Source organism: Rhinolophus hipposideros, assembly GCF_964194185.1.
Source record: "Rhinolophus hipposideros genome assembly, chromosome: 14".
NCBI classification, from domain to species: Eukaryota; Metazoa; Chordata; class Mammalia; order Chiroptera; family Rhinolophidae; genus Rhinolophus; species Rhinolophus hipposideros.
Window position 1 is genome coordinate 60,875,493 of NC_138060.1, and position 11,421 is coordinate 60,886,913.

Below are 11,421 nucleotides of genomic sequence, written 5' to 3' on the forward strand. Positions count from 1 at the left end.
CATTGCAACTTCTTATTTGAGGTCTGCCTTCTACTCCAGCACATAAGCTTCATTCAACCAATATTTACCAAGCACTGCCATGTGCCAGGCAGCATTCTTGATGCGGGACATGGGGTGACAGAGTAGACAAAAAGCCCCAACTTCCTGGGCTGAGGTTCTGGGGGTGGAGAGAGGACAGCTGAGTGGTGAACACAGCGCAGGGCACATATACACTGAGACAGAAACAGCTGGGTAAGGGTGACTCAGTGACTTGAAGGGTGGGGCAGCATCCGTCCCCTTGGCCAGCACTTTTGCAGCATTTGGTGCCATTTCCTCATTGAATGCTCACTGAGCAACCCAGGAGGCAGGCACTCTTACCACTCTTGCTCTACTGATGAGGAGACACCAAAGCCCAGGAAGGTTCTAGCGTCCTCCATACCCCGATCACTCAGAGTATCTATCAGCTGGCCTGAAGGCCCACTGCTGCCCTCTGGGCCACATGCCCCAATGTTGGGATTCTGTGGCAGAACTCAGCACATGCTCTGTGGCTGACTGACTGGCAAAGCAGAGGTGATCTAATTACACAAAGAGGTGTTCTCCCAAGTCAGTCACGTGAATTCTTACTTCTAAATGCAGAGCAGCAGTACCTGTGAACACCTGAGTGTCCTTAGCTGGCCGCTCAGGTGTTCACGCTACATTCTCCAGGGGCTGCCCCGTGGCACCTGGCCTGCCCTGGCCCTTATCAGGTGTCCCTGAGAACAGATCATTCTTGAAAAGCAGCTCTGATTCCAACTACTTCACCAAGAACAGGTGCTGAGGGCTGTGTGGCTGGGGACAAACTTGAACCTGGGAGCTTCCTTCTGGGCCTGGCCCCAAGCTCTCCCTCCTACTCTAGACTCTCCCTGCCTGACCCTGCCCTCCCTAAGCCTTCTGTTCCCACCCCACCCCAAACCCAGCTGACTTCTGATTCCAGTTGCCACTTGGGGCATAAGAAGGGTCAGGAGCCAGGGCTATAGACAGCCCGGCCCCCACCAAGCCACAGCAGAGCCTGGTATTGGCAAATGAGTCTTTATTCCTGAGGGTGAAAACACTCATACTCCCCTGACCTGGCCGGGGCCCCATCCCAGGCCTAGAGCACTGTGCTTGGAGTCTCAGGACCTCCATCCCTGAGTTGTGTCTGTGTGTGTGTACTGAGGGGACTCCTGGGTGACATCTGGAGGCGGCGCAGGAGTGGGTTCTCGCGGGTGCCCCATCACACCCTCCAGAGGTGGGCAGTCTCAGGCAGTGAGGCAGCATGGTCAGAGTTTGGTAACCTGAGCAGGCAGACGAACGGAGGCTCCCGTCAGTTACCAAAGGGCATATCAGCCTTCCCCCCTGGACAGCAAGCCCTGCTCCAGGAGAAGCTTCATCTAAAGGCAAGTGGGCATGCCACTGGGGTCAGAGGCATCCAGGAAGGGCGGGGACTCCTGGAGCTGGGGTCAGAGTGAGGAAACGCAGTAGATAAACAGAAAGAGCTCAGTGGACCAGAGCTCATCTCACCAACACAGGGCTGACTTGGTTGGACCTGGGGTGTTGGAGGGCAAAGATGACAGCGTCGTGGACAGAGGCAAAGAGATGCTGCTTAGTGATGGACGCACCGAAGAACTGCCCAGCCTCGAGCTGGGCGACCACAGGAGCTGTTGGCGAGGAGGTCTCCCCTGAGGCAGAGCACCACCAGGAATTCCAGCCCCACTCAGCAGCAGAATGCCCTGACTCACACACATCACCCCAACTTCCCCCCGAGGCTCCAGCTCAACCCTCCCTCACTCTTGACTCTTGTCCTCTGCCTCCTAGGAAACCTGTGACCTCCAGCTTCAGAGAAAAACTTTTTCCTTGTGCTGCCTGGCAGAGCCCCACCCTCTTCCCGAAACACTCTTGCGGGTCCCCAGCCCCACCCCTACTCACTGTGGCAGGCGGCCATGTACACCTCCACCTCGATCTCCCGGAAGTCACGGAAAATCTGCAGCAGAACAGGGGGCCGGATTCAGATAGATACTCAGGGGTTCCCAGGCGGGGATTCAGGCAGAGGGGGAGGGAGGGAGCTTAGAGGGGAAGCTCAGAGGGTTTGGGGGTTGGAAGGCTCAGGGGCTCTTAGAGCAAGTTACGGGGTCAAGATAGAGGCTCGAGGGGCCTGGTCCTCCCCCCGCCCCTTACATTCTTCAGGCTCTTGAGGCAGACAGTATCCACGAAGGAGAGGGCGCCCAGGTCCAGGACAAGGCTGTGGAAGCCGGGCTGAGGCAGGCCCAGGGCCTTCAGCGTGAGCAGATCTGGGGCCTTGCCATCTTCTTGGCCATGGGCTGCTGTATCCTCCAGCTTACTCTCTGCACTCTCCTGCTGGGGAACCAGACACACTGCAAGCGCCGCCCATGAGGCGACAACGGCAGGGAACATGCAGACATGCAGGGACACACAGGGTCAGACGTGGAGCGAGCATATAAACATGCACACAGAGGGGGCATGTAGGGGACACACGAGGATGTGGACATGGGGAGCCTCCTGGATGCAGACAGGAGGGACACCCAGCATGTATATCCTGCTATTTCCTCCGGGGCCAGGCTTAATAGGGACACTTAAGAAGGGAGGGCGCTGGAAGACTGTGCCCCGTCCTCAGTCAGCCCGGGTGGAGTGGGTTGGGGGCCAAGAGACAGACCAAAAGAGACACGCACACACGTGCACACACAGGCACCTCAGCACCCTGCCGGGGTCTCTAATTGAGCTGGGCATCCCCTTTGATCATTTCCCACGCCCCACCCCCATGAGCACAGACTGTGGGGGCTTGTGGACTCCCAAATTCGAGGTCTTCATCAAGGCCTCAGATCACAGACAAGAAGCCACAGTAGAATTCTATGGCACATGACTAGAGATTCTTCTATTGAGTATCTGATCTCTCATCCCATGCCTCCTGCCATTGGCGCAACCACCTTGAACCCACAGTGGCAGGTCCATGGCTTCCCTCACAGGAAATGTCTGGGCACCCCAATGTCTGCAGCTCATGGCTGGCCCGTCTGTCAGCCTCACCTTGGCCTTGGAGCCCTCCACATTGTTGCTCTCAATGTCTCCGTCACTGGTGTTGACATTGGAAGCTGAAGTGCACGTGCAGGCAGCAGTCTAGGCCAGGGAAGAGGGGGACAGAAGAGAGTTGTCCCAGCTGCCATGTAACAGCCGTACCAGGCAGACCCGGAGTCTCCCCCTGGCGTTGGGCAGTTAGGCAGGCCAAGAACCAAAGGTTGGGAGTGGGGCTGTGCTGAGGCCGTCGGGTTTTGAGCAGCTTTCGGAACAGCCATAGATGGAAGAGGGCTGTGATGGTTCACGCTGCCAGTGGCTCAGAAGGTGGGAGAAAAACAAAACCCACCAAGAGCAGACTTGCCAAGGGAGTAAAGCAGGGTTCCTGGGGGCAGCAGGGAGAAAGGAGAAGGGGTAAAGAGCAAGGATGAAGAGTGCGGAGCCCGGGAGGCCTGGAGGAAGGCTGGGCGGGGTCAGCAACAGGACGGGGCAGGCGTCACTGGCTCAAAGGGGCCCCTGCCTGCTTCTGGGGCTTCTCCTTCTGCATTCGCTTCAGCTTCAGCTCCTGTTTCTTGAGCAGCTTCTTCTTCTGGGAGATGAGGTGGTCCACATCCACACCACACTGGAGGCAAATGTCAGGGAAGGAGATGTGGGCACTCTGGGGCGGCGAGGGACCCTCTGACACTCGCCCTGGGGACCCCAGCCTCACCCTCTGCTTCAGCGCGTCGCTGTAGAGCTCGGCATTGGCGAAGCACATGGTGGCCGAGGAGCGGAAGACCTTCACGCCTGGGACCTCCCTGGCCTGGGGGTGGGTCAGGGTGGGGTGGCTGAGCCCGCTCTCTCTGCTGGCTGCACCTTGTTCTCCTGCCTTTCCTCCCCTGTGTGCCTCAGAACCTGCCACCCCAACCCTGTGCTCCCCAGCCAGCACGGCTGGCCCTGTCATCCTGACTTCTCGTCCTGCTCCCACCCTCCGCCCAGGCCCTCAGCCGCCCGTCAGGCTTCCCCAATGCATCCTGCACCTCTCCCTCCCCAGCTCCCACTAACCCCGCTAGGTTTCCGTGGCTTTTAGCTCTCCCCTTGGGTCTCTGACCCGGCCCTGTGGTCTGCTTTCTGTGTGCTACATGCAGCCAGAGCCCCTCCTCAGCTGCCATCCCAGCCACGTCTTCCCCAGCTCCCAGCCCATTCAGGGCACAGTCCTGGTTTCTGCTCAGTGTTCAGGCCTGTACATTGTGCTACCCCTGTACCTCCCTTTCCATCCATCTGAGCTGCTCCCCCGCGTGACCTTCTGTCACCTGCCTGATCATACTGTGCTCAGCCTTCAAGGCTCCATGTCAGGGGGATGGGCTTGTTTATTCCAGAGAGCCCACCTCTGTTCCCGGCGCTTGGCAAGGGGGCCCACGAATGATAGAGATTTAATGACTCCATCAGATCAAGAAACAGCCTCCCTGGCCCAGGATTCAGCAGCTCTGACATTCCTGACCCAGGGCTGCCAGGCAGGATGGGGCTTATACTGCTGGCTCCAAGAGAGCCTTGTCCCGGTCCCAGGTCCATCTCTGTCTACTCTTCCCCTGTCGCTTCCTAGCCCCTCCTACTCTGAGTTAGGGTCCTAGTCCCAAATTCCTCCCCTGAAACTCCAAGGCCCAAAGTGCCCTTAACCCCTGCTGTCCTTATCGGGCGTGGAAGGGACTGACAAAGGCCCTTTCTGCTTCTGACAAAGGCCCTTTCTGCCTCTGTCCCACCACATCCACGCCTTCTTCCTGCTCAGCCCTGCCACTCACCTCTGAGAACTCTGCCACGTCTCTGTAAATATCTGTGTCTGGCACCTGCCCCAGGACAGAATAGTGGGGCCTGTGAAGGAGAGTTTGAGCGTGGTGGTGGGGGCATGAGGAAAGGGGGCTATGACGGGGTACTAGGAGCCTAGGGTAACCCCCGAGATGTGGGAAAGCTGGGGGGAGCCAGTGTGGACCTCATCCCTCACCAGCTGGAAGGGGGGGACCCAAGAGGCGTGACTCACAGCTGCATGCGGACCACCAGTAGCAGCAGGGAGAAGACCACTGCCACCGCCAGGCCCAGGTCCAGGTTCAGCAGGATGGTGGCCACAAAGGTCACCAGCCAGATGAGCTAAAAACAGAAAGGCAGCAGTCAACAGGGGCTAGAGGGGCCTCGAGCTAAAGGTCCCTGTTCCCCCCGGGCTCCGCGGCCTCTCACCAGATCCACACGATTTGCCTTCCAGAGGGAGCATATGTCGGTGAACTGCTTCAACATGCCCTTCAGGTTCACGATAATGGTGGCTGCCAGGACTGCCTGCGGGGGTGGGGGGCAGTGTCACCTGGGCTGCTGAAAGGGGCCCAGATGCTCACAACCCTGACCCCCAGTGGGTCAAGCACGCTGGGCAGAATCCCAAACCACGCAACCACCACCTGCCCCCGAACCTGACAACTTGGTTCGCACTCTGACAGGTTCTAACTCCTGACCCTTGGCTCCAAACCTCACCCCAAAGATCTCAACCTTGAAAAACAGGGCATGACTTTGTATCCCTGCCCCTTACCTGGGACCTGACGGATCCGAGCCCTTGGCCTGACCAAGGCCCTTAAACCTGGTTGGGCAGGGATGGGGACTCACCTTGGGCAGGTCTTGGAAGAGTTCCCCAAGTTTGACGATGATAATGAGGATGAAGAGGGAGGAGACGGCTCCGGCCACCTATAGGGTGGAGGGTGGGAAAGGAGGAAGGTGAGCCTGGGTGGGATCACCTGAAGCAGTTTGTGTGCACACAGGTGGGCTGCCCCGCCCACACCTGAGGCTCACCTGTGTGTTGCCCCCAGTGCTCTCCTGTACCAGGCTCCGAGACATGGAGCAGCTCACAGGGAAGCACTGGAAGATGCCCCCAATGAGGTTACTGAGACCGAGGGCCACCAGCTCCTGTTGGGGGAGCCCAGGTGTGAGGAGACTTCACCAGCAGTGTCTGGTCACTGTGCCACTGTGTCTAGGCCTACACATTGCCACTCAATAGCGTCCAGAGACTTGTCTGCGGTCCCAGGTGTCCTCCTCTCCCACCCTCAGACCCCCACATGGCCCAGAACACCTGTTTGCTGCTGTCTCCCTGCATCCCATCTGAAACTCTATCCCCCCAGGCCCTGGGGTCTCTTATATGCCAGGTTGCCCCCTACATGTCCCTCCTCCTGTCCCCCAGACCTGATTACTGTCCACTCGGTAGCCATGCCTCAAGGCGAAGATCTTCCCCAGGGAGATGGCAATGGCAAAGCCAACCACAGCAATGGTGAAGGCCTTTCCCACAAGCTTTGCGAACAGCTGGGGGCTGGGGGCCACTGGAGGTGCCAGCCTGTGAGGGACATTGTGAGGCCAAAGGAAGCTGCTGGGCCTGGCCACCCTCCCGCCCTGAACTCCAGGGGCCAGAGCTCACCCTGCAGGGATGTGGCCCACAACATCCACCCCAAATTGGTGCTTCAGGCCGACACCGTACGAGATGCCTGTGGCCCCAATGAGCTGGGGAGAGAAGACAGGGTCAGAGGAGGGAGGCGCTGGCAACACAGGGAAGGGGGGGTGGTTGGGGGGGATGAAGAAACCACTCTGGGGATGAAGAGGGATGGGAGGCCCGAAGCAGAACCTTCAGAGGAGTAGGGGGAAATCGGCGACAGGGTGAGAAACAGACACCACCGTTTGGGAAGAGGAGACGCTGTCGGGGTGGGAAGATGCCAATATGGGGGCTTTCTGCTGTGCCCTGCCCCCCAGGAACTCTCACGAGTGCCTGTTCCAATTAATCTTTAAATACCTGGGGGATGCCCACAAGGATATAGCCTCACTTTCCCCTTTCCCCTGCCTGCCCCCCTCCCCCAAGACTCCTAACCGTGAACAGTTCCCCAGGAAGCGGCAGGGGCAGGTGTCGCTGCAGCTTGTCATTCAACAGCTTCACCAGCACAAGGGCCACCCCTGCCACAACTGCGGTGACCACGGTGCCAATCACGCTCTGGGGCAGCTTCCGGCAGACCTCTGCCACTGTCTGAGGGGAGGCGAAGTCACAGCCAGCACTCAAGGTCATGGGGCAATCCCCCCCACCACCACCCCTCACTCACATAGATGAGGGACAACGGCCCAGAGGTGCTGCTCAGATGAAGGCCAAACACATACTTGAGTTGCGAGACGAAGACCTGCACAGCCGCGGCTGTGGTATAGCCACGGACCAGAGGCTCTGACAGATAGGTGACCACGAAGCCGAAGTGGACCAGGCCCAGCCCCACCTGTGGGGTGGCCAGGGGCCGTCAGGGGACTCTAGGGGTGGCTGGAGCAGAGCCCAGAGCAGGTGGGATCCGAGGGGGATGTGATGAGGAAGACGGTGACGGTCAGACACTCAGGGGGACAGGCAGACAGGGGTGGGCGTGGGGTGGGGTCCCACACTCCCGTCTGCTTCGTACCTGGAAGAGGCCGACCAGGACACTGAGTGTGGAGGCCAGCTGTACCCGGGCAGCGTCTCTGGCAGCCTCATCGACTGTGGAGTTTGAGGCCTGCAGGAAGGCCTCGTCTGGGGCCAGGGATTCTGTCACACTGCCTACCATCACGGACATGACAGCAAAGGTGCCTGCAGGGACCCGTCAGGGCATGTCTCAACGGGAGAGGACACTGCCCTACCCTGGAGTCCTGATCTTAAGAGAGAGGCCAGGAGACATCCAGTTCTAGCCAAATGTCCTCAGACTAGGCTGTGCCATACAGGCAGTGCTGAGCTCAAGGGCTCCTGAGGGGTGCGAGAAATGTTGGCATCGTCTGCCTCGCCCACTGTATCCATTGGCTCAGGACCTCTCCTCTTGTGAAAGGTGGAAGGGGGCACAGCCTGTTTCAGGCTCTCAGGCCTATGCCAAGTATGGGCCCCTCAAGTTGCTTCATCCACCCGCATCCTCCTGGAGCCAGGGCCTCCAGGTAACCTGAACCTGCAGCCCCTCGCTCAGAGGCCTAGTCCTGCCTGGGAATGATCCTTGGGCCAGTCTCCCAGGGCCCAGCACCAATGCTGCCTTCTTCCCTAAGTTCCCTTGCGCTGCTCAGCCCTCCCTCACCCTGTCCTCCATGGAGGATACGGGCATTCTCCGGCAAGACTGGGCCTGGCTCCACTCACCCACAGAGATGTGTCGGGAAGTGCCAAACAGGAAGTAGATAAAGACAGGGTAGAAGGAGCTGTAGAGGCCAAACACGGGGGGTAGTCCAGCCAGGAGGGCATAGGCCAGGCCTGGAGGTGGAATGGTAGCAATGGAGACTTGGAGGCCAGGCCTTGAAAGGATGAGGGAATCCCAGCACTAGTTCATAGGCCATAGTTCCAGGGGCAGGGGGCATGGCTGCAGGGAGTTTTTTGGGGGGCGGGGAGGGGACTTCAAGCCCAGGACCTTGAAGGGTCCCAAAAGCTGCCAGGGTACAGCCTCTGGATCAGAGCTGGCTCACCCTGTGGTAGCTGCATAATGGCCACACTCAGGCCAGACAAGAGGTCGCCCAGGAGCCACTCACGCACAGGATACCGGGGTAGCCAGACCAAAACCGGGAGGTGCTGGAGCAGAAGGGCTCGGGCCCGAGCATGGGAACACCTAGGGATACAAGGGCAGGTATTCAGGACGTGGGCTACCTAAGTCCTGCCAGTGGCCCCTTCTCCCTCACCCGCTCAGCCTTACTGCAACCAGGTTCGCCACTGGCGGGTCCCAGTTGCTGCGCCCCAGCGCCCCAGCTCCTCCAGCTGTTCCTGGTTCAACAGTGGCCGCTCCACGTGGTAGTCGCGCCTCCTCAGCTCCATTGTCTCTGTCGTGGCCAGCAGTACCTGTGTGTCCCTCGGTCTGCAGTGGCAAGACCAGAGACACAGTGAGGGCACCCCTGGCCCAACCTCCCCTACATCTCCACCTCAGGCCAGAGTCACTGTGGGGACAGAGCCTCAGAGAGCAGTTTCCAGGCTCTCGGCCTCAAGTAGTAGATGGCCGTCAGCTATGGCTAGGTGGCCTCAGCTGTTACTGGTTAGCCATTAGCCACTAATATAACTGCCATGGCGACGCGAGAGGGTTGGCTGGTTGGTTGGGAGCGGAGAAGCGCGGATTTCAGCTAGCAAGTGGGGGTGGGTTGGTTGGCAGAGAAGCGAATGGTGGATTGCAGATCATGTGGATCGTACTTCCTGTGTCTCTCCCAGCCACGAATGAGACTGAGGTGCAGGAAGACCCCTCGTTTGGGGTACTGGCGGATATTTGCTTTTGTGTCTCGACCAGCCAGCCGCCAGCGAGAATATAGTGGTATGACTCCCATATTATGGCTCCATGGGTGTTCCTTTTTGGCCTCACTATAGCCTGCATTTCTTGTGTGGGGAGCGGGAGCTGAGACCCTGCATGACAGTCACCCACCTGACTTCTAGGCCCCAAGATCTAGGCAGGTCCAGCTCCCAGCTGGCCTCTCGGGCCCCACACCCATACTCAGGAAGAGACAGTGTCTGAACTTTGGCTGGTGGAAGCTTCTTGCTAGGTTAAAGTCCCCCACAAAGAGACAGCAGGATGAGCACAGACCACACCTCCAGCCCAGGTGTGTCTGCTTAGCCCCGAGTGCTCTACAGGCCCGGTCCCAGGCTGACTGCCCCTCCCAGTCTCCCCCCTCCATTTCCCCAAGCCCGCTGCTCTTCCCCAGCCAATCCCTGTCCAGTCTGAGTCCTTATCCAGCTGCTCCATGAGCCCATGTGCTGGCTGTCTGAGAACACACAAAAGGACAGGATCCAGCAAACCACGGGTACAATTCTTCAGGCACACCCTTCTTCAGATGAGCCCCTCTCCTCTAAGATTACCCCTGAGCCTCCAGCCCCAGGGTCCAGGTTGTAGACAAGCTCGGTCTAATCTGGGAAAGCCAGGGGATGGCTCTCATCTGGAGAGAAAGGGGTGTCACCTGGAGGGAGAAGCTTCCACCTGGAAAGAGCAGCTCCCACCTGAAGAGGGAGATGTCACCAGGGAATAGGAGATCTCAGGGCAATCTCACCTGGGCGGAAGCTCTCACCTGACAGGAAAGTTTTCACCAGCCAGGTAAATTCTGTCCTGGGGAGAATCTCTGCTCTGCCAAGAGGTTCCCTCCTGAAGGGGGGGTTGATCTCCCTTGGGAATAGGAGATCTGTGGGGAGGCAGTTTTTACTTGGGGAAGCTCTCAACTGGGGGCAAGCTGCTCTGGAAGTAGATCTCACCTGGGAAGAGGAGCTCTTAGAGGGGGCGCTTTGACCTGGCGGGAAGCTTTCACCATCTGGGAAAGTTTTCACCTGCCAGTGAAGTTCTGATCTGGAGCAAACTCTCACCTAAGGGAACCTCTGACCTGTGGGAGGCTCCCACCTAGCACGGGAGAAAGCTCTCACCTGGGAACAGATCCCACAGGGACATCTTACCTGGGGAAAAGTCTCCCCTGCTGAGAGAGTTCTGATCTGTAGGCAGCTCTGACCCAGGCGGAGGATCCCACCCAAGGAGCAGGAACTCACCTGGGAAGGGCCTCTAACTTGGGTGTCCCGATTGGAAGAGGAAGTGGAGTGGGTACCAGGAAAATCCTCAGAGACTTGACATCGCTGTCTCACAGAGATCTGTGAGGCCCTCGCCCCTCCTCCTTGAGTCACTCAGGTCTTCTAAAGGGACTTCCCCCCCCCCCCGCCCCGCCCAGGACCCGTGCTTGGAGGGCGGGCCCTAGGTCCTTGGCTCCTCCCTCTGGTGCAGCACATGGTCAGAACACGAGCGCAAATTCTGGGATCAGTAGTACAACTGGGTGACTCAGACCACCGCCACGAACTCTCGCCACCAAGGCGCCCCACCCGCGCACCTCCTGGGCGGGGGCTCCTCCGCTCGTAGCCGCGTCCCTGCGGCCCACCGCTGGCCCTCAGGCGGCGCTCGAGCGGCTTTCCGCACAGAACTCAGGGGCTGGGACCGAGCCGGCTCCCGCCCCATCCCTCGCTGCAGGTGGGCAGCTTCCAGCCGAAAATTGGCAAAGAGGTAAACCGAGGCGTTGCGACCGAGAAATGGCTGCTCCTGACTTGGCGGTGCCCCTTCCGAAGAAACTCAGGCCGCGCGCCTGAGCGGGGGCCGTGGGGCGGCCCGCGCCTCGCGGACACCGGGACCCGGGCTGCGCCCTGCACTCACCCTGACGTCTCCGACAGCCCCATGGCCGGCCCGTTGCCAGGTGCCCGCAGTTCTAACAGCTCAGGCTTGAGGCCGCTACCTGCCGAAAGGCGGGTCTGGGACAGGGGCCAGGTCTGCGGCAGGCACCCAACGACCAATTCCCGGGCAGGACGGGGGAGGCTTGGGCCAATCAGAGTGCTCGGGCGGGGCCTAAGGAACGTTTTGTGGGCGGGGAGAACCCCGTGGAAAACAAGTTAACCCCTTCTTCCCCTTCGACCTCCCTCCTGCCGCC

The 11,421-nt window shown here is 59.5% G+C and overlaps 1 protein-coding gene across 12 annotated transcripts; it reads right to left on the bottom strand.

Moving 5' to 3' along the window:
- Positions 1-37: 37 nt before the first annotated feature.
- On the bottom strand, positions 38-11,235 carry SLC26A6 (solute carrier family 26 member 6). 12 transcript variants are annotated; one of them, XM_081072416.1, is made up of 21 exons: positions 11,151-11,233; positions 8,688-8,846; positions 8,464-8,603; positions 8,144-8,254; positions 7,452-7,615; positions 7,113-7,277; positions 6,887-7,039; positions 6,443-6,525; positions 6,214-6,361; positions 5,827-5,940; positions 5,644-5,721; positions 5,230-5,325; positions 5,036-5,142; positions 4,800-4,869; positions 3,731-3,823; positions 3,542-3,643; positions 3,037-3,126; positions 2,173-2,352; positions 1,924-1,978; positions 1,519-1,676; positions 38-157 (listed from the first exon to the last, which is right to left on the bottom strand). In XM_081072416.1, the coding sequence occupies exons 1-21, from the start codon at positions 11,171-11,173 to the stop codon at positions 65-67; spliced, it is 2,382 nt and encodes a 793-aa protein (XP_080928542.1). In that variant the 5' UTR covers positions 11,174-11,233; the 3' UTR covers positions 38-64. The 12 variants fall into 12 exon arrangements, with proteins under 12 accessions (XP_080928542.1, XP_080928546.1, XP_080928538.1 ...); XM_081072415.1 differs by lacking the exon at positions 38-157 and adding an exon at positions 899-1,292 and having other exon boundaries at positions 1,519-1,655; positions 2,173-2,349; positions 10,834-11,181; XM_081072419.1 differs by lacking the exon at positions 38-157 and adding an exon at positions 1,036-1,292 and having other exon boundaries at positions 1,519-1,655; positions 2,173-2,349; positions 11,151-11,235.
- Between the last annotated feature and the right edge of the window lie 186 nt (positions 11,236-11,421).